Source organism: Mustelus asterias, chromosome 20 (assembly GCF_964213995.1).
Source record: "Mustelus asterias chromosome 20, sMusAst1.hap1.1, whole genome shotgun sequence".
NCBI classification, from domain to species: Eukaryota; Metazoa; Chordata; class Chondrichthyes; order Carcharhiniformes; family Triakidae; genus Mustelus; species Mustelus asterias.
The window spans coordinates 27,004,846-27,027,054 of record NC_135820.1 but is presented as its reverse complement, the minus strand read 5'-3'; the positions used below and the strand labels follow the sequence as shown (position 1 = coordinate 27,027,054).

The window sequence follows — 22,209 nt, the reverse complement described above, 5'->3', positions numbered from 1 at the left end:
GCGATATAGATATGAATATGCTGTTAAAGGCAAAATACCGCAATGCTGGAATCGGAAACAAAAACAGAATATGCTGGAAAATCTCAGTGGGTCTGACAGTATCTGTGGAGAGAGAATAGAGCCAACACTCGAATCAGGGTGATCCTTGTCTGTAACTGCAACAAATTTCATTACCTACCAGCATGACAGAAACCGTGCCAATGCAGAAATTACCACCACTTGGAGGGGGTTAGAGTGGTTTAGAGAGAATTACCATCTCACAGTCTGCTAAATGATGAGTATGGAGACAGGCGCTTGAAAATTAAGACAACTGAAAGCTTTTTTGGGTAACTCACACAGCTAGTTAGTTAAATAGCAAAAGCAATAGGTTTAGAGTAAGTTCTGTTTGAATTTTTCCAAGAGCACTTTGCTAAAATAGCCAAAATCACATTAAGAATTTATTTGGCATATTCCAGCAAAGTTTCTTCTTCAAACCTGAATCAAACACTGGTCCTGATGACATTGGATACCAAGTTTCAGCCTTGAAAATTTAAGTCCAATAATGGGGTCACCTTCTCTGCTCCAGGGAAGTAGATTTTGATGAGGTAGCACTGTCACTACAGCCCTCAGACTGTGGAGCATTGATTGGGATGCTAGATTATATAACAAACACCACAATTTACTCCAGATGAACGATCCTATGTGTGGGACTTCAATTTTATTGACCTGCCAATTCTCTCCTCTAACCTCTTTTAGAAGGCAATGAATTATGCTTGGATGCAGTTCAATCAATGATACGAACACTCCAGTGAGTATTCTTCACATGCAATGTCTAAAGGAATACTCCGCTATTGAGACATGAGGTCTAGTATATTCTCCTCATATGACACTTTTCAGTTTGTAGGCCACAGACTCATGATCATTATGTAGGATGTATAGCACAAACATGCCATTCAGTCCAACTAGCCCATGCCAGCGTCCAATCAAACCTCCTCCCATTTTTCTTCATCTAAATCTACCATCATAACCACCAATTCCCTTCTCCCTGATATGTTTATCTCGTTTCCCTTTAATGCACCTATACTATTTGCTCCAAACTCTCTCCAGGGTAGTGATCCACATTCTCAACATGACTTGCGTTAAGATTCTTCTGAATCTCCTATAGTATTTCTTGATGACTAACTTTGACCTTGTTATGCTCTTTCCCACAAGAGGAAACATTCTCCCTTTAAGTCACTCGATCAATGTAATTCATAATTTTGAAGAGCTCTATGAAGATCGCCTTTCAGCCTTTTATTATGGGAGGAGTCTGATAGCTGGTCATCCTTTTCTGACATGTATACCCATACATTTATGGTATCATTTTCATAAACCTTCCCTACACCCTCTCCATGTCTCCCTATTCTTTTAGTAATATCTTGAGCAGAACTGAAGTGTGGTCTAACATAGCATAACTTTCCTATTTTTTTCAATTCTATCCCTCTCGAAATAGTGTTTGTTTACTTTATGGTCTTACCAACCCGAGGTTGGTAACATGCCCTCTGAGGTTCCCTTTGTTCCTCCACCACCATTTAGACTTGCACCTTCCAAGTAGTAAATGACCTCCCTATTCTTCCTACCAAAATGTATCATCTCACATTCATCAAGAAGGGGAACCGTAGTTTATTCTTCCCATTTGCACTCTGAGCTGAGAAATGTATTTATTGCCCACTTGAGCCTGGAAGCATCACAGACAAGGGGTGAAACTGGCACCTTAATCACATGACAAATGTATTCACTAAACTGTCAAGGGAGCCTACTTGGCTCTTTCAGAGCAGCTGAAGTTCAGGGGAACTCTGGACTGAACCTTCCTCAATCATCCATAGAGGACACTGGAACTGACCGAATTAACCTTGCTCTGAAATGACTCATGATCAGCTCGAGAATCTACACACAGAGCCTACAGAGTGCGACTAGTACAGAATTAGCCAGACCCAAAAGATCATCATTTCCCCTTTTTCTGTTCTGAATCTGGAAATCTCATTACTGACCAACATTCCAACACACACCACTGGCTTACTGATTTATGGCCTTGAACATAAAGTCGTATTTCACCACGTCTTCTACCGGAGGTCCTGAAGATAAACTTCCATTTAAAATAAAAATCACAGCTGGCCTGCATCCAATGAAAATTCTGCTTACTTAAACATCTGGGGGAGATCATTTTTGTCTCCCTTTGGTTTAAAGTAAATACATTACCCAAATGGTGTTGAACCATGCAGACAAAAATAGGCAACATTTTGGTTAGTGTCAAGTTAGCTGGTCTCAACAGGCTAAGCTCACTGCAATTAGCTTTAGTACACCTGTTTGGCAGTTAGTGAGGGAAATTAGCTAATTCAAAAATAACTTGATTCCCCTGCAGATGTAAAAGATCCCATAGATTGGAGCAGGGACGTTCTCCCCAGTGCTTGAGCCAACATTTATACCTCAGTCAACATGAAAGAGAAAAAAAATCACATTTCTGTTTGCGAGATTTTGCTGTGTGCATATCGGTCACTGTGTTTTCTATATTACAACAGCAACCACATTTCAAAAGTACTTCATTGACTGAATAGCAGAATTTCCAAAATTTTGGATGCTGAGGCAGTGATTTGATTCAGAATGTACTGGTGATCAGAAAAGTTGCAAATTTAAAACTTCTAGATTGTGTAGCTCTGTACTTCTCCCAAACGTTAAATCACCTATTCTTTTTTCAGTGGCTCCCATTGACTTAACATTCTTTCATCAGGCATATCCATATCTTCACTGAAACAGAATCACAACAGTGCTTTTTACCATTGCTTCTGTGATGGGTAACAGATTTAGTAACGCATAGTACTAATCGTGTGTTGAAATAAACTGGGGGAGTGGGTGTGGGGGAAAGAGGAGAGAAGACAGGTTGGGAGGGGGAGGTGAGTAATATAGGCTAACACTGTACTAGATCTGTTATTACAACTGTAATTTTAGACTTTGTACAAATTGTACAGGTAATCTTAAGACACATGAAAAAGTAACATACTCAGACATAAAACACCTAGGTATAAAATATAAAGCAGTGTAGTTACTAAAATTACATGCTTTCTTATTGCTACAGTGATTTTTGCTTTTTGTACTGTACCACAACTTGTTCTGAGCATATAATTTGCATAAATTATTCAAGTTTAAGAAAAAAATCCACACGTCTTCACTTGATGCTACTGTATAGTTAATATATAAACAAAATTTTCTAAGGTATCTCTTTATTAAAAGAGAAATAAAAATGTCATTTGCAACTGGAATTCTGAGGCCAAATACAAGGGGTTACGCCTTGCTTTGTATTAATTATACCAACATTGTACACCTGCTGTTGGTTGGACCAGAGGAGCCAGATCTACTGATGATCACCATATTCACACAATGCCTACATTTAAAAAAAATCTTTTTTTAAAAAGACTATGAATGACCAAAGACTAACATTTATAATTTGTAGCAAAATTTGGTTTATGTAGAAACAAGCCATGTTTGCATTTGGATAGACTGAAATGAGTTAAAGCTAAAATTAAAAAAAGCAAATGATGCTGCAATGTCTGGTCACTTGTTAAAGACCTCACTTCTTAAGTGGTTAATTTGCACAATTTTGTACTTTTTTATATACTAAACAGCATTTTTCCTTCTTTATAAACCAGAAAAAAACTAAACTACAGATAAATTCCCTACCTTGAGCTAATGCTGCAGATAGGGCTGACAAAGCTGTACAGCGCAATCAAACATACTTACATCTTAGCTCATTTTACAGGTACAGCCATAATCAAGGCACAAAGATCTTCTACAAGTTATTTTCAATAAAGTTGTACAAAATAATACATTTTACAGTCTGTACAAGAATAATAATCCAGAAGTAAAATAAACAAAAATGAAGGGAAGAGGAATGAAGGGGAAGGGAAGAGGGGGAGCCAGAAGAGACAGGAAACAGAAATAATTGGACCAAAGTCCAGTTAATAAACAAAGCTGAAAGGTTCAACTGTGGAGAACTAAAACAGTGTGTGTGGTTAATTCTTTCTACAATCACAGGCCAAAAGCAGTTCATCACGCTCTAGGTCCAAGGACTGCCAGACTTTATTTTTTGTTTAAAAACTCCCCTCTAAAAAGCAGTGGGGCTTTATCAGATTTCGCTCTATTTTTTGCACTGTTCAGATCTGCAGGAATTCAGCATCTCCATTCCATACCTCGTCAAGCCTGGATAACATCACAGAGGAGGTCTAGTCTTGGCACCTTCGCATTTTCTGTTGCTGTGAATGGATACAGGATCGATATAATGAGCCCACAACAGCGTTGATTACCCTGGAACAGGTTTTTCCCCAATTGTATGTGGGTTTTTGTTTTGTTTTAGTCTTTTTAAATCCTTCAAGTACTCCTTGTTCAGGGCGTTTTGCTTTGTTTTTCGGTTTTGTTAAAGTAGTAGGGAAACCCACATGGAAATGGCCATTTAGGTGATGCCATCTCACACTGTCCGGGGGACAGAGGCAAGCAAGAAGTTCTGCTGTTGTCCAGCAGGGAAAAAGTGGAGGGGTGCATTCGGAGAGAGACTGCACCAGTTCTCTTCCACCCTGTGTGGGCAAGTTAAATGAGGAATAAAGAGTCCAAGACACAAAGACAAGTGCTCTCCATCACAATAACTCATACTGACGAAGGTGCATACGTTGAATAATGTCCCGACAGTCATTGAACACCCTGCGGATATTCTCGGTATCCACTGCACATGTGAAATGAGGATAGCAGTAGTGCCTTCCATCGCCGCTTGCTGTGCTGATTCTCTGTAAGACAAAGCAAGAAAATAGCTAACCTTCTGTGCTAACAAGTTTAAGCTAGCTCAAATAAGTTGCAACAAGATATTTTTGCAGGACAATTTGCTACAAACTCCAATCCACTGGTACAATATTACCATTATTTGATTTTCATGGTCAGCTTATATCCATGCTGTAGATAAGAATTTCACCATACTATAGCCTTTGATTTGATTTGTCACATGTATTAACATACAATGAAAAGTATTGTTTCTTGCGCACTATACAGACAAAACAGTTCAAAGAGGGCACGGTGGCACAGTTGGGCGGCATGGTGGCACAGTTGGTTAGCACTGATGCCTCACAGCACCAGGGACCTGGGTTCGATTCCTGGCTTGGGTCACTGTCTGTGTGGAGTTTGCACATTCTCCCTGTGCCTGTGTGGGTTTCCTCCAAGTGCTCCGGTTTCCTCCCACAGTCCGAGAGACGTGCTGGTTAGGTGCATTGGCTATGCTAAATTGTCCCTCAGTGTACCCGAACAGGCGCCCGACTAGGGGATTTTCACAGTAACTTCATTGCAGTGCTAATGTAAGTCTACTTGTGACACTAATAAATAAACTTTAATAAATAAACTTTAGGAAAAGGAAACGAGAGTGCGTAGAATGTAGTGTTACAATCATAGCTAGGGTGTAGAGAAAGATCAACTTAATGCAAGGCAAGTCCATTCAAAAGTCTGACAGCAGCAGGGAAGAAGCTGTTCTTGAGTTGGTTGGTATGTGACCTCAGACTTTTGTATCTTTTTCCCGATGGAAGAAGGTGGAAGAGAGAATGTCTGGGGTGCATGGGGTCCTTAATTATGCTGGCTGCTTTGCTGAGGCAGCGGGACGTGTAGACAGAGTCAACGGATGGGAGGCTGATTTGCGCGATGGATTGGGCTACATTCACGACCTTTTGTAGTTCATTGTGGTCTTGGGCAGAGCAGGAGCCATACCAAGCTATGATACGACCAGAAAGAATGCTTTCTATGGTGCATCTGTAAAAGTTGGCGAGAGTTGCAGCTGACATACCAAATTTCCTTAGTCTTCTGAGAAAGTAGGGGCGTTAGTGGGCTTTCTTAACTATAGTGTCGGCATGGGGGCACCAGGACAGGCTGTTGGTGATCTGGACACCTAGAAACTTGAAGCTCTCAACCCTTTCTTATTTTGTCCCAGTTGATGTAGACAGGGACATGTTCTCCACTACGCTTCCTGAAGTCGATGACAATCTCCTTCGTTTTGTTAACATTGAGGGAGAGATTATTGTTGGCGCACCAGTTCACCAGATTCTCTATCTCATTCCTGTACTCTGTCTCATCATTGTTTGAGATCCGACCCACTACGGTGGTGTCGTCAACAAACTTGAAAATCGAACTGGAAGGGAATTTGGCCACACAGTCATAGGTGTATAAGGAGTACAGTAGGGGGCTGAGAACACAGCCTTGTGGGGCACTGGTGTTGAGGATGATGGTGGAGGTGGTGTTGTTGCCTATCCTTACTGATTGTGGTCTGAGAGTTAGGAAGTTCAGGATCCAGTCACAGAGGGAGGTGCTGAGGCCCAGGCCATGGAGTTCAGAGATGAGTTTCGTGGGAATAATAGTGTTGAAGGTTGAGCTATAGCAGTCAATAAATAGGAGCCTTCTTATAAATACATATTATTGTGCTCTTTGCTAGTCCTTTAAGGCATTCCTTTTAAAACTGGGTTCCAATAGTGGATTGTGGGGGGATGGGGGGTTGTTGTTGAAATTTCAGGTTAGTAATAAGATATGAGCAATATGTGGGCCATTGCATTTTTTGTTTTATTTTACTGTTAATTAAGTTTTCTGTAATCTTGGTACTGTTTCACTTTTGGCAATGCTTTTTTTTTAAAGACGGCAAGAAGTAGGATATCTGTAAGTGCATCAATATTTGGAGGAACCTCTCCACACAATCCAATGTCTATTGATTGCTTTACCTATTTTTTATTCATCCATTTATAATTAAAATTAAGGCTTGTATACATTAAAATTCTCTCAGCAGATAGGAAACACCCAACTTGCTGGGGTTTACTGGTTGTTCTTTTCCAGTTTTCTGAACCTAAGGGGCTGAGGATTCTTTGAAAAGTTCTCTTAATTAGCAGGCACCTGACTGACCATGTGTAGTAGTTGGGCGGCACGGTAGCACAGTGGTTAGCACTGCTGCTTCAGAGCTCCAGGGACCTGGGTTTGATTCCCGGCTTGGGTCACTGTCTGTGTGGAGTTTGCACATTCTCCTAGTGTCTGCGTGGGTTTCCTCCGGGTGCCCCGGTTTCCTCCCACATTCCAAAGATGTGCGGGTTAGGTTGATTGGCCATGCTAAAATTGCCCCTTAGTGTCCTGAGATGCGTAGGTTAGAGGGATTAGTGAGTAAAATATGTAGGGATGTGGGGGTAGGGCCTGGGTGGGATTGTGGTCGGTGCAGACTCTTTCTGTACTGTAGGGATTCTATGAGAAGCCGCTATTTTAAAGAAACTTTCGAAAAGTTCCTGAAATGCTTCAGCAGTGTCTCACGTTTACTCCACAGAAAGTTTTTCATAAAATAGGAATGTTCTAGTTTGTCTTCAATCGCAAAAGGCAACTGAATTGCATTATTGGAGCAGTTTTATGGTTTGCATTATAATGTTTCTAGACTGAAAGAGATTGCATGGCAGCAAGATGTTGTGCTACAATTGTCTGTGTCAGCAGTTGGTGATCAAACAATCCAGGATTTGCATGTGGACTCAAAATTTAATTTGAGGTGTGTGTAGAAAGGCTAAAATCAACAAGAGCTAGTGATGCATCCATGTTGCATCCAAACAGATGGATTTAGAGTTTTATCTCCCAATTTGATGACAATGTGATCATTGTGCAAGTGTGTAAAATTGTTATTTTGAGAGGATAGTTTCTTCAATATTTTATACATGACTTGTGCAGGTAATTACCAAGGGCATTTACTTCCACCTCAAAATCACTGCCTATCTATCTACCCATCCATGAAATTAATTCTTTATCCACGCCTTTGTGACCTCCAAATCTGATGCTTTCCTATTTTCCCATCTTCCACTGACTCCACTTAGTGGATTATCTGTTGTTCTAACCTTACACTTTAAAATATCGTTTCAGGTTCACTTTTTGTATCTGATTTAGTATCTTGCATACTCTTTCAAGATCCCACCTGGAAACAAATCTGTGGATGAAGATTCCTAGCTCATCAAGCAGCTTCTCATTACGCATTTTTCCAACACTGGGGATCAGCATTGTTATTGTGTGTTCATACAAGGAACCAACCCATTCCCAGCAGGGTATCCTCATACTTATTTCAAACCATCCAGGCAGTATTCTACTGTGCTTTTATATGGGTATCAACTTGCATTAAGTAATCACCTTTAACACAATAAAATGTTTTAAGTGAACTTGACAGAGATATTAGCAAAAATGGATGTTGAACCTGAACCAAAGGAGACATTAGGAGAGGTGAGTAAAATCTTGATTGAAGTGCATCTTTAATAGGGTCTTGAGGAAAAGTAGGAGATGAATAAACTTAGGAAAGTAATTTCAAAGCATAGTGCCCAAGCAGTTGAAGACATGGTGCAAGAGGAATGGAAATTGAGAAAAGATAGGGTAGTAGTAGGATTGGAGGAAGTTACAAAGATAAAGGGAACTCATTAAGAGCTTTAATCAAGCAGACACAATTGTTAAATTTGATCATAACTTTGACTGACACCACATCCACCACACTAAACATTCACTGCCTGCACTACCATTTACAAGATACACTGCAGAAACTTGTCAAGGTGCCACTGACATCATCTTCCAAACACACAACCTCCAAAAACCAGAACAAGTGCAGCAGACACATGGAGACACCACCACCTGCACAATCCCCTCCAAGTCACACACCATCTTGACTTGGAAATATATTGGCCTTCCTTCAGTGTCACTGAATTATAACTCTGAAACTCCTACTGTATTAACACTGTGATATAACTACACTATATAGACTGCTGCAATCCAAAATGATGCCTAACACCCCACCCTAAGAGCAATTATCTGCATTCATCTAATTGTGGTCTCTTGATCATCCCTGGTTTTAAATGCTCTGTCAATGGTAGTCATGATGTGGAAATGCCGGCGTTGGACTGGGGTAAACACAGTAAGGAGTCTAACAACACCAGGTTAAAGCCCAACAGGTTAATTTAGTGGTTTATTAGTGGCGTTTGCTACCAAATAAACCTGTTGGACTTTAACCTGGTGTTGTGAGACTTCTTACTGTGTTTAAATGCTCTGCCACTGGTTCCTGGGCCCCAAGCTCTGGAATTCCCTCCCTAAATCTCTTCAATTCTTTATCCTCTGTTCCTGCCTTTAAGATCTTCTTTAAAACCTACTTATTTGACAAGCTTTTGGTTGCCTGCCCTAATATCATCTTATATGGCTTGGTATCTAATTTTGCTTTCTAATGCTCCTGTGGTGTGTCTTGTGGCATTTTGTTTCGGCCACTATATAAATTCTTGCTGGAATTAGGGATGGCAATAAATGTTGGCTGTGACAGTGACATCTACACCCCATATGACCAAACAAAATTGAGGGTTCAAAAATATAGCTGCAGAGATACTCACCAGGAACTCATCTCTGATGAAGTACTTGGCCCTTGTGACCCTTGGATCTTCATCAGGCTCAGGTGATGCTGTAAAGGTAAAAACATAATTATAAATAGAGCTTCGACTTCAGTACCAATTAAGCTCGGTTGCATTTTTAAAAAAATGAGAAGCTACATATCACTGCAAAACACACCATTTCTAGAATTTGGAGGTAACCCCAATGTGATCTACAACTCTACATGACCCACACGGGCAACAGATTTTGGTACTTACAACAATTTTAATTACCTCAAAAGTTACTATCTAAGGTAGGCTATTCTACTTGTGTCAAAACTTTGCTAGAGTTACTTAGAGCAGTATCTGTGATTAAAGTGCATATTTAATAGAGCTTCCCCACCTGTGGTTGACAGGGCACACAACTGGGTTTGACCATTTCCCACATCTCCGTCCTCACTCCACTCCCAGATAGGATTCCTCTTGTCCTTGCTTTCCACCCCACTAGCCTCCCCATTCAAGGATCATCCGCCGCCATTTTTGTCAACTCCGGCATGATGCTACCATGAAACACATTCCTGCCCCATGACACTCTGGTCCACTATTCCATCACGGCCAAATCCCCATCACCTTCACTTGGCACCTTGCCTTGCAATCACGGAAGATGCAACAGCTGCCCCTTTTCCCCCTCCCTCCCCACTGTTCAAGGCTCCAAGCACTCCTTTCAAGTTCAGCAACGTTTCACTTACACTTACTTCAATTTGGTTTATTGTATTTGCTGCTCCCAATGCTGTCATCTCTGCACTGGAGAGACTAAACACAGACTGGGTGACCATTTTGTGGAACACCTTTGCTCTGTCTGCAAGCATGACCCCAATTTTCCAGTTGCTTGCCATTTTAACTCCTCATCTTGCTCTCATATTCACATCCTTGGTCTGCTGCAATGCTCCAGTGAAGCCCAGTGCAAGCCCAAATGTTGAGTTTGGCAGCTATTTATTTAGACCTTTCTCCTCCATCTTAAACCCCTTTTCTAAAAATATTCCATACATGTATTGCCAATGACCCCTCCACACACATACACACCTCCATCTGTCTTTTGTTCTTAAAGTTGCTACATCTTGTTGCAATCTCTCTCAGCTACACATTAAAATCTAACACATTCTCCCTCTCTTCAGTTCTGATGAAGAGCCAGAAGGACTCAAAGCTTTAACTCTGCTTTCTCTCCTCACAGATACTGCCAGACCTGCTGAGTTTTCCCAGCAACTTTGGTTCTTGTTTCAGATTCCAGAATCCGCAGTATTTTGCTTATTTAGCTTTTAAGAACCTGGTTTCCAGATCAGATTGCTAATGTCACGATGTAATTATCCTTCCTGCCACTGGTCATACTACAGCACATTATGCAGCTTATATAGGAGCATCATTTTAGCACCAAACAACACTCGACTTTACAATACATAATAAAACTAAAGTATAAAAATAAAGACACATGCATGATTTCTCATCAGGGGACTGAACTATAACTTGGCTTGGTCCAATTATCCTCCAGCCTCCTAAGCCAGCTTCACTTGGGTCTGTACAACACCATGGGAGACTAAATAGTGCTGTAACAGAAATGGATGTTTTAGTCTGTAATTAATTATTTATTAGATTCTTCCAATGTTGCTGAATGTGGAGGGTTAAAAATTTGGATTAGCTCTTTCCACCAGATAAATATATATATATATCCTAGGATGATGGATTTAAACACCTCAGAACAAGGCAGAAATATAGCTTAGTTCAGTAAGCCTACTTCTTCAATGAAGATATATTTGCTTTAATTTTGCTATTATCCTTGGTGTGTGTGTGTGGGTGTGTGTGTGTGTATATATAGTGTGTAGTGTGTGTGTGTGTGTGTGGGGGAGGTGGGGGGGGAGGAGAGACATGTTTATATGTTTAGTACTGATCAATGTGGCAAGTTATTCCATTCAGTATACTGTGGGGCTGTTTGCAATTGACCATCTAAAGTAACAGTGTAGAATTGTTACATATAATTTAACTGCTTGGAATAGTAAAGAACATCATGGGATAAGAACAAAGAAAGGTACAGGAACAGGCCCTTCGGTCATCCGAGCTTGTGCCAATCATGATGCCTGCCTAAACTAAAACCGTATGCACTCACGGAGTCCGTATCCTTCCATTCCCATCCTATTCATGTATTCGTCTAGATGCCCCTTAAATGCCGCTATCGTACCTGCTCCCACCATCTTCCTGGGCAGTGTGTTCCAGGCATTCACCACACTGTGTAAAAAAAACTTGCCTCACACATCTCCTCTAAACTTTTCCCCATGAACCTTAAACCTATGTCCCCTAGTACCTGACTTTTCTACCCTAGGAAAGAGCATCTGAATATCCACTCTGTCCATGCCACTCATAATCTTGTAAACCTCTATCAGGTCACCCCTCAACCTTTGTCATTCCAGTGAGAACAAACCAAGCTTATCCAACCTCTCCTCATAGCTAATCCCCTCAAGTCTGGGCAACATCCTGGTAAACCTCTTCTGTACCCTCTCCAAAGCATCCACATTCTTCCGGTGGTGTGGCGACCAGAATTGTACACAATATTCTAAATGAGGCCTAACTAAGGTTCTGTACTGCTGCAGCATGACTTGTGAATTTTTATACTCAACGTCCCGACCGATGAAGGCAAGCATGCCGTGTGCCTTCTTGACTACCGTATCCATTTTCAGTGATCGGTGGACATGTACGCCTAGATCTCTCTGCCTGTCAATACTCCTAAAGGTTTGACCATTTATTGTATAATTCCTACATGCATTGGACCTTCCAAAATGCATTATCTCACACTTGTGTGGATTAAACTCCATCTGCCATTTCTCTGCCCGAGTCTCCAGCCGGTCTACATCTTGCTGCACCCTCTGACAATCCTCTTCACTATCCGCAACTCCACCAATATTTGTGTCATTTTTGTGGATTTGCTAATCAATCCAGCTACATTTTCCTCCAAATCATTTATATATAATACGAACAACAGAGGTCCCAAAACTGATCTCTGTGGAACACCGGTAGTCACACCCTTCCATTCAGAAAAGCACACCTCTGCTGCTACCCTCTGTCTTCTATGGCCAAGCCAGTTCTGTATCCATCTTGCCAGCTCTCCTCTGATCCCGTGTGACTTCACTTTCGTACCAGTCTACCATGACGTACCTTGTCAAAGGCTTTACTGAAGTCCATGTATACAACATCCACTGCCTTTCCCTCACCTAGCATCTTCATCACTTCATTGAAAAACTCAATCAAGTTAGTGAAGCACGACTTCCCCTTCACAAAACCATGCTGTCTATCACTAATAAGTTCATTTGTTTCTAAATGTGAGTAAATCCTGTCCCTAAGAATCTTTTCCAATAATTTCCCTACCACTGACGTAAAGCTCACCGGCTTATAATTTGTTGGATTATCCCTGCTGCCCTTCTTGATCAATGGAACAACATTGGCTATCAAAGAACAAAGAAAATTACAGCACAGGAGCCGACCCTTCGGCCCTCCAAGCCTGCACTGACCATGCTGCCCGAATGAACTAAAACCCCTTACCCTTCCAGGGGCCATATCCCTCTATTCCCATCCTATTCATGTATTTGTCAAGACGCCCCTTAAAAGTCACTATCGCATCTGCTTCCACTAATTCCCCCTGCAGCGGGTTCCAGGCACCTACCACCCTCTGTGTAGAAAACTTGCCTCGTACATTGCATCCTCCAGTCCTCTGGAACTTCAGCCAATGAGGATCAAAGATTTCTGTCAAGGACCCAGCAATTTCCACCTTTGCATCCCTCAGTATTCTGGGTAGATCCCATCAGGCCCTGGGGACTTATCTACTTTAATGCTTTTTAAGATGCCCAATACCACCACCTTTTTGATATCGACATGACCCAGAATTTCCGCACACCCTACCCTGGGCTCTTCATCCATCAAGTCCTTCTCTTTGGTGAATACTAAGGCAAATTATTCATTGAGAATCTCGCCCATTTCCTCTGGCTCCATGCATAGATTCCCTCCACTATTCTTGAGTGGAGTTAGCAAAAGATAATTAGCAAAGAGGCCAACAGTAAAGAAGAAAATATAGATAATGCATGCATACTTTTGAGGAGATTCGGCACAAGGTTTAGAATAATGAAATGAGTTAGAAAGATTAATGCAGAAACCAGTTTCAAGTCAGTTGCATATTAGTGGAAATTAAAACGAAGGGAAATGTATAATAAGGAGATGCACAATGATCAGCTGATTCAATATTATCCAGTATACACCATCACTCAAAGTCAAAATGACCCCCAATATATCTGAAACGGGCTGCTAATGTATTGGGAATAGAGAGAGTATTTACATTTGCGCATGTTTCTTTCTCACAAGAAATAAAACTTTTCTATCTTCTAGTAAGTATGCAAGGTGCAACATTGTCACCTACTGGTGTGGTAGCATATTGCACAAGAATCATGTCAATAGCCTAGTTCAGAGCAAGTCACCCAATATTACTTAGGAGCTGTTCATTCTAAACCACGAGGCTTAGGAAAGTACATGACTCAAGTCTGCTAACTCCTTGGTGAGGTGAGGGTCTGTATTCATATCAACACCCCGCCCCCCCACCCAATACTCTCTGTACTTTTTAAAAACTAATATATATCAGATCCCTAGCCCATCCATAGCTTTTACAGAAAAATAAATCTTAACCCCCACAAAATGGCAGCTCTGGTTGAAAGGAACATTGTTCTCTTTGAATTCAGAGCAACTTTTTCATTTTAAATTTCAGATGGTTAGAAGTAATACAATGAATGTTAGGCCTACTTCACTGAAACTACAGTTAATCAAATTGTATGTGTAGAGAAGTTCCTGGCTACTAATTAGTGCTGCTGGAAATAAATCTCATATATGGAAAATCACAAGTTTGCACACCATGCCTGGAACCAACACAAGAAACATCTCTTGTTTTAAAGTAAAAATGCTTACCATCATCAGGTGTAGTGTAACGAGCAAACTCAGGAAAGTAGTCCTCGATTTTAGATTTTCCTGCCAACACTTTCTCTGCCAGCAAATCCTGTTTATTTAGGAAGAGAATTACAGAAATGGTCCGCAGCCACCTAGATTTAAAAAGAAATTCCATTCAGTGACCAATATCCCACACAAAAAGAACGCTTCCATTTGTTAAATGTATGTTGAATTTGGCTGATCTAGTTTTTTTTACTGCAGACTTGCAGCATCAGTCATTCTCTCACTTTCTGTAATTCATTCAGCTCCGGATTGCTTCACCTTTACTGCTAATTCCGTGAAAACATTTTACCACCAGCACTCTCCACCCTTTCTTTCATTTATTTGTTTCAATATACTTGTCTCCTCTCCTGACTTGAATATTTGATGATCACCTGCCGTAACTGATAATTGCCATCAATGTTAATGCTTTCCTGAATAAATTTAGGCAATTAATAAGCTGTGATGCATTTGTGCTCACCATTTTCACAGATACTTATGTCTGTTGTCATCAATGAAATTGATTTGACTGGCTTGGATATTCTTTATGCACAGCCAAAAGAATACAAGCCAAATGCACAAAATGATGTTCCAGCAGATGGAACAACAAACTAACCAGTGTAGTCCATTAAAAAAATTGGAGTTTTCCCCCACAGGGTAGCACCTATGCAGTACTCCTGCATTGCCAGAACCTGCCAAAGTAAGGAATGTAAAGTTGTGCCTCTGACAACAACGCCAGGGTCCATTTTTTTCACTGCAATTGATACAATGGCAGATTAAGTTCTCCATAACAACTGGTCTCCAAGAGGCTAAATAATGAGCAGGAACATATTGCAAAGGAAAACAACAGATCTTTATCGGTAAATTGTGCCCTCTCCTGACTGACAGATATGGCAAAAAAGTTAGTTCAACAAAATGGTGAACAATTTTATTGATTTAATTTTAATTTGTTGGTAGCTTTCAGACATAATCTTAAAATTATAATTGAAGAGCAATCAGGATGCATTTTTTAAGAAGCACAAAATGTTAGTGAAAATCACAAATTCTTTCTTCCTCCTCCCTCCCCTCCCTCCAAAAGAAAGACTGCGGTGCTGGGTCATTTGGAACTTCTAATACTGATATCGATAAGAATTGATGTTATTTATGGGTACTGGTACTTAGGAACAAGTGGGAGTGGCATAGTGGTAATGTCACTGGAAGAGTAAGCCAAAGGCCCAGGGAACACAGGTTCAAATTACACCACGGCAGCTGAAGAAATTAAGTCAATGAATAAAAATGTCTGGAATTTAAAAATAGTGCACGATGGTTATGGTTGTTGGAGGTCATTCATCTCAGTCCCAGGACATTGCTGGAGGAGTCCCTCAGGTCCAACCATTCAGCTGCTTCATCAATGACCCTCTCTACATCAGAAGGTCAGAAGAGGGAATGTTTTCAGCAACATTCATGATTCCTCAGATACACAGTAGGACCTGGACAATATTCAGGCTTGAATTGAGAAATAGCAAGTTCCATTCACACCATACAAATGCCAGGCAATGACCATCCCCCCCATGACAATCATTGGCATTAGTATCGCTGAATCCCCCACTATCTACATCCTGGGGGTTACCACTGAACTGGACTAGCGATATGAATACTGTGGCTACAAGAGGCTGGAAAATCTGCGGCAAATAGCTCACACCTCCTGACACACCAAAGCCCATCTATCATCAATAAGGCACAAGTCAGGAGTGTGGTGGAACACTTTCTACATGCCTGGGTGAGTGCTGCTCCAACAACAGTCAAGAAACTCATCATTTCAGGACAAAGCAGCCCATTTGACCGGCAGTCCATCCACCGCCTTAAAAATTCAGTCCCTGTACCACCAATGCACAGTACCAGCATTGTGTACCATTTACAGGCTGCACTGTAGCAGCACATCAAGGCTTCTTCGACACCATCATCTAAACCAACAACTTCTACTACTTAGAAGGGACAAGGGCAGCAGATGAACAGGTTGAGCACCACCTGCAAGTTCCCCTCTAAGTCACCCACCATCTTGACATGGTAACATTTAATCGTTTCTACCCTGTTGCGGGATCAAAATCCTGGAATTCCTTCCCAACAGCATTGTAGGTATACCTACATCAGATGGACTGCTGCGTTTCAAGATGATGGCTCACCATCACCTTCTCGAAGGCAATAAGGATTGGGCAAAAGCTTGACTAGCCAGTGACACCAACATCCTTTGAAAGAATAAAGGAAAATGCAGGTAAAGTTTAAAATTTTTAAAAGTTTATTTATTAGAGTCACAAGTAAGCTTACATTAACACTGCAATGAAGTTATTGTGAAAATCCCCTCGTCGACACACTCTGGCACTTGTTTGGGTACACCGAGGGAGAATTTAGCATGACCAAGGCACCTAAACAGCACGTCTTTCGGACTGTAGGAGGAAACCAGAGCACCCGGAGGAAACCCACGCAGACATGGGAAGAATGTGCAGACTCCGCACAGACAGTGACTCAAGCTGGGAATCGAACCACTGTGCCACCCAGAACAAATGAGGGCTCGTCTGGTAAATGGACCTTAGGTACATTTCAGCGATGATCTAATTGAAATGATTAACTCTTGTTCTGATGCTTCAATATTTATATGAGAGTTATAAACTTACCTGTTGTTCCAGATGCTTTTGAACAGATTGAGAGCTTCTTGGAGGCGATTGGTCTGATTGTCCTCTCGTATAACCATGTTGTAGCTACTGCTTGCCACCACAAATATGATAGCAGTGACGTCTAAGAAACAAGAGGGTCAGAGGAAAATTAATTAAAAAACAGTCAAAGAAATCAAATCTATTTATTTGGTCCAAAATAATGTGACATATTGTTTAATACTGACTTGAATAAATAAGTTATCATTGTTCAGTAATAGATGTGTTCAGAAGGAAGAGTTTTGGTGATCACAGTATTAATATCATTGAAACAATTTATAGACGATCAGTGGAATAAGCGAAGCAGTTTTTAAAATTAGCAGTTTTGTTTTCTAGTAACTGGAAATAAAGTCCGAATTTCAAGGAAGTGGAGACAATGGCATGCCAGAGATCTTGGCAAAACGAGGAAAGATCAAAGTTCAAAAGGAAGCTAAGAAAATATTTTTATGAGCATAAGACTGAGGAGAACAGAATTGTGTGGCAGAAATACAGGTTGGAACTTTCAAAGTATCAGAAGACAATGCTGACAGATTGGAAACTGCAGGCTATGGTAATCATTCACTGCATGTTTCAAGTTTACAAAATTCTTGACCATTATATAGTTAGTCATAAACATTATTTGCAGGAATATACATATATTCAGTGAAGTAGCAATATGGCCACCAATTATCTTTCTACTTGCACAAATTTCAGCCAACTCCATGGTTACTTGAGGCAGCCACAAAAGTGCAACTTCAAGCTTATGCGACATTGGTCATGTAGTTGGAATTGAGTTTGGTATTAACATGTTGCGTAACTATTAAAGATTAGTTACAACAATTTAAAAAGTGACACGTCACTTTATAGGAGAGGTGATGAATGAATACTTTCCTTTAGTGTTCACCAAGGAGAGGGGCCATGTTTTTGAGGAAGAGAAGGTGTTACAGGCTAATAGGCTGGAGGAAGTAGATGTTCGGAGGGAGGATGTACTAGCAGTTTTGAATAAACTGAAGGTCGATAAGTCCCCGGGGCCTGATGAAATATATCCTAGGATTCTTTGGGAGGCAAGGGATGAGATTGCAGCGCCTTTGGCTTTGATCTTTGGGTCCTCACTGTCCACGGGGATGGTGCCAGAGGACTGGAGAGTGGCGAATGTTGTTCCTCTGTTTAAGAAAGGGAATAGAAATGACCCTGGTAATTATAGGCTGGTTAGTCTTACTTCGGTGGTTGGTAAGTTGATGGAAAAGGTCCTTAGGGATGGGATTTACGACCATTTAGAAAGGTGCGGATTAATCAGGGATAGTCAGCACGGATTTGTGAAGGGCAAGTCGTGCCTCACAAATTTGATTGAATTTTTTGAGGTAACTAAGTGTGTTGATGAAGGTAAGGCAGTTGATGTCATATACATGGATTTTAGTAAGGCGCTTGATAAGGTCCCCCATGGTCGGCTTATGATGAAAGTAAGGAGGTGTGGGATAGAGGGAAAGTTGGCAGATTGGATAGGTAACTGGCTACCTGATCAAAGACAGAGGGTGGTGGTGGATGGAAAATTTTCGGATTGGAGGCAGGTTGCTAGTGGAGTGCCACAGGGATCAGTGCTTGGTCCTCTGCTCTTTGTGATTTTTATTAATGACTTAGAGGAGGGGGCTGAAGTGTGGATCAGTAAATTTGCTGATGATACCAAGATTGGTAGAGTAGTGGATGAGGTGGAGGGCTGTTGTAGACTGCAAAGAGACATAGATAGGATGCACAGCTGGGCTGAAAAATGGCAGATGGAGTTTAACCCTGATAAATGTGAGGTGATTCATTTTGGTAGGGCAAATTTAAATGTGGATTACAGGGTCAAAGATAGGGTTCTGAAGACTGTGGAGGAACAGAGAGATCTTGGGGTCCTTATCCACAGATCTCTAAAGGTTGCCACTCAAGTGGATAGAGCTGTGAAGAAGGCCTATAGTGTGTTAGCTTTTATTAACAGGGGGTTGGAGTTTAAGAGCCGTCGGGTTATGCTGCAACTGTACAGGACCTTGGTGAGACCACATTTGGAATATTGTATGCAGTTCTGGTCACCTCACTATAAGAAGGATGTGGAAGTTCTGGAAAGAGTGCAAGGGAGATTTACCAGGATGCTGCCTGGTTTGGAGGGTAGGTCTTATGAGGAAAGGTTGAGGGAGCTGAGGCTGTTCTCTCTGGAGCGGAGGAGGCTGAGGGGAGACTTAATAGGTTTATAAAATGATGAAGGGGATAGCTAGAGTGAACGTTCAAAGACGATTTCCTCGGGTGGATGGAGCTATTACAAAGGGGCATAACTATAGGGTTCATGGTGGGAGATATAGGAAGGATATCCGAGGTAGGTTCTTTACGCAGAGAGTGGTTGGGGTGTGGAATGGACTACCTGCAGTGATAGTGGAGTCAGACACTTTAGGAACATTTAAGCGGTTATTGAATAGGCACATGGAGCACACCAGGATGATAGGGAGTGGGATAGCTTGACCTTGGTTTCAGATAAAGCTCGGCACAACATCGTGGGCCGAAGGCCCTGTTCTGTGCTGTACTGTTCTATGTTCTATGTATAATATCTAACACTTGGGAAAGAATAATCAGTAGTGTACGATGAAGGGAATAGAACTGGCACCAGGACCTTTCAGAGTCAAGACATAATGAAGTAGTAATTTTTAAAAACTGGATAACATACCAATGGAGTACATATTTTGCTGACGGTTTATAATATATTGGTTACGCCATGTGGGATTGAGAACAGGTTTTTAATTGGTATTATTTTTAAAATGACACACATGATGGAGTAGAGAGCACAAATGATTTCACAGAATCCCTGCAGGAGGCGGCCATTCGGCTCATCAAGTCTGCATCGACTCTGACAGACCCCATCCCTGTAACCGCACTGATCCCCCTAACCAACATATCCTGGGACACTAAGGGACAATTCAGCATCACCAATCCACCTAACCTGCATATCTTAGGAGTGTGGGATGAAACCCGAGCACCCAGAGGAAACCCATGCAGACATGGGGAAAATGTGCAAAGTCCACTATGCCACCCGCTTAAATTATAAACTTCAGTTCTATATTCTGAAGATGTGATCATAAAGGTGGAGGAAGGCAACTAACATGTAAATTATTAAAGGTTACAGATAAAATAAACGCAGGGCTTTACTTCAATGGAAGTCAGCCATTGGGGCAAATGTAAATTATCAAATGGTAAATTTAAAACAGATTTTGGTGAAATTTAGCTGTCTGAGCAATTGGAATAATCTGTGATGGAATAAAAGACATTAGCAAAGTTCATGATATATTTGGATGCTAGAATGTGTAGGTTGAAGTAGGATAGGGTGCGTCTCCTGCCAATGCAATATGGCCAACTGATACCCATCTGCTCGTGTGCACCAGTCTCCGCATGTGCAGAAATCCAAAGATGCGCATACATCAATTTACCCTGCACACCGCCTTTGCTTTCTAACTTGGTTATTTCAGTATGCTCTTAGTTTGTGGATTCCATACATCACTTAGCCGACAGGTTGCTTGGAATATCTAGCTCACAAGCATTTTAATGACACCTGGAGAAAGTGCTACACTATTTTACTAGGAGTGAACAGGGGCAATACAGAATCATTGCTGAACATTGATACATTCAACCCACTTGAATGATTTATGTCATCACTCAATATATAAGCAGTGTGATAATACGTTGCTAAATATTCAGTGATCTGAAAGATTCAGTCAAGACAGAAAAGAAAAATGTGACAATTTTGTACTGAGTTCACTAAGTCTAATGGTTTAGTGACGAGGCAGAATTTTACTTAAAAGGTCTACATATTCTGTCATGATCTCAAATCTCTTCAGTTTAAGAATGATCAGTGATGTTGCAGGACTACATATGATTTTGGAAGTACAGAGAATACTTTGATATAGTTTTTAAATTAAATAAGTTGGGTTCATGTTATACATTGCCCCCTAAAAATGTAGCAGCTGTGCATGCAACAGCGCACTGAACAGCGTTGTTAGTAAACACAGCTTATGTTTAAGGACACCGTTAAGGCTGATGGAATGCCCCAAAGAACCTCGCATAGGAAGAAAGAAATGGGTGCTGTGCCTTAATGAGACAGAAGATGATGAAAAGCTGTTTGAAAAGACAAGACCTTTGAAGATAGAGGTTGAGACTGAATGGCTCAGGGAGGAAATTGCAGAGAATAAAATCAATACAACTGAAGGCTTCATTACCCATCATAGATTGGAGACAGGCTCTGGCCTTCTGTGTACCTAAGTCCTGAAGAATCTGAATCCTGACACAGGGGGTGATGCAGTAAGGAAGGGGAGGGGGGACGACATGTGCATACATAAATCTATGATCAATATGAAGATTATCAATGGAAACAGGAATTTTGTGTTCATCGCTGAAGATGGACTAAAATACTTTGCGCGGGATGGTGGTGCTAAGTAGAGATGGACACTGATGACAATATGGAGGTGAAAATAAGTCATATTGTCCATGGACAGTATATGACAGTTGAAATCAAATTCGATGATGAACAGAAAGCCAAATTTGCAAAGGGCCTTTGGTAAAGGAGGCCTGTCTTCCTTACCAGGTGTAGCTGACTGACCCACATCAACTTGATGAAAATTAATTTTAAAATGATGGCGTCTGTGACAAGGAAATGAAGCTTTTAGTAAAGGCTGGAAATTATGGCTTTTATCTGCCCAATATTCAACTGGAGGAAATTCTGGTTCATCCAGTACAACATTGGATTGGCACTCTAGACACCAGGTGAGTTATCACAGGAGACTCTAGCTTCGTACTGATATACAATTGGCAATTGCGTCAAACCTATGGATTCACAATGTCTGAACTTAAAATGGTTTACAATGGAAATAGCTACAGAGATTTCTTTTGTGCATAGTACATTATAGGTCTCCATTTTGTAAACAACATGCATGACCCAATCCTTTCCTGTTCAGTCTACTTGCTGACATGCACTCACTTTCTTCCCTGTCACATTTTTTTTGTCAGCTTGCTCCTCTCTTTTCTGGTCTGTCCCTTGCTAAATTTGGTTTCTGTGTCTTTCAGGAAATTCTTGCTTCTCACTGCTCTTCATTTTGGTTTCATTTTAAAGGGTTCATTGATGTAAATAGTGGGGC

At 41.0% G+C, this 22,209-nt stretch overlaps 1 protein-coding gene across 5 annotated transcripts in view; it reads right to left on the bottom strand.

Moving 5' to 3' along the window:
- Positions 1 to 2,939: 2,939 nt before the first annotated feature.
- The window catches only part of gnas (GNAS complex locus), a 374,151-nt gene continuing 354,881 nt past the window's right edge, over positions 2,940 to 22,209 (bottom strand). For all 5 annotated transcript variants that reach the window (XM_078236357.1, XM_078236358.1, XM_078236359.1 and 2 more), the window contains 4 exons: positions 17,045 to 17,165; positions 14,376 to 14,506; positions 9,408 to 9,475; positions 2,940 to 4,790 (listed from right to left, as the gene is read on the bottom strand). In XM_078236357.1, the coding sequence (XP_078092483.1) occupies positions 4,644 to 4,790; positions 9,408 to 9,475; positions 14,376 to 14,506; positions 17,045 to 17,165 (467 nt within the window). In that variant the 3' untranslated portion in view covers positions 2,940 to 4,643. The remainder of the gene's footprint in view (positions 4,791 to 9,407; positions 9,476 to 14,375; positions 14,507 to 17,044; positions 17,166 to 22,209) is intronic.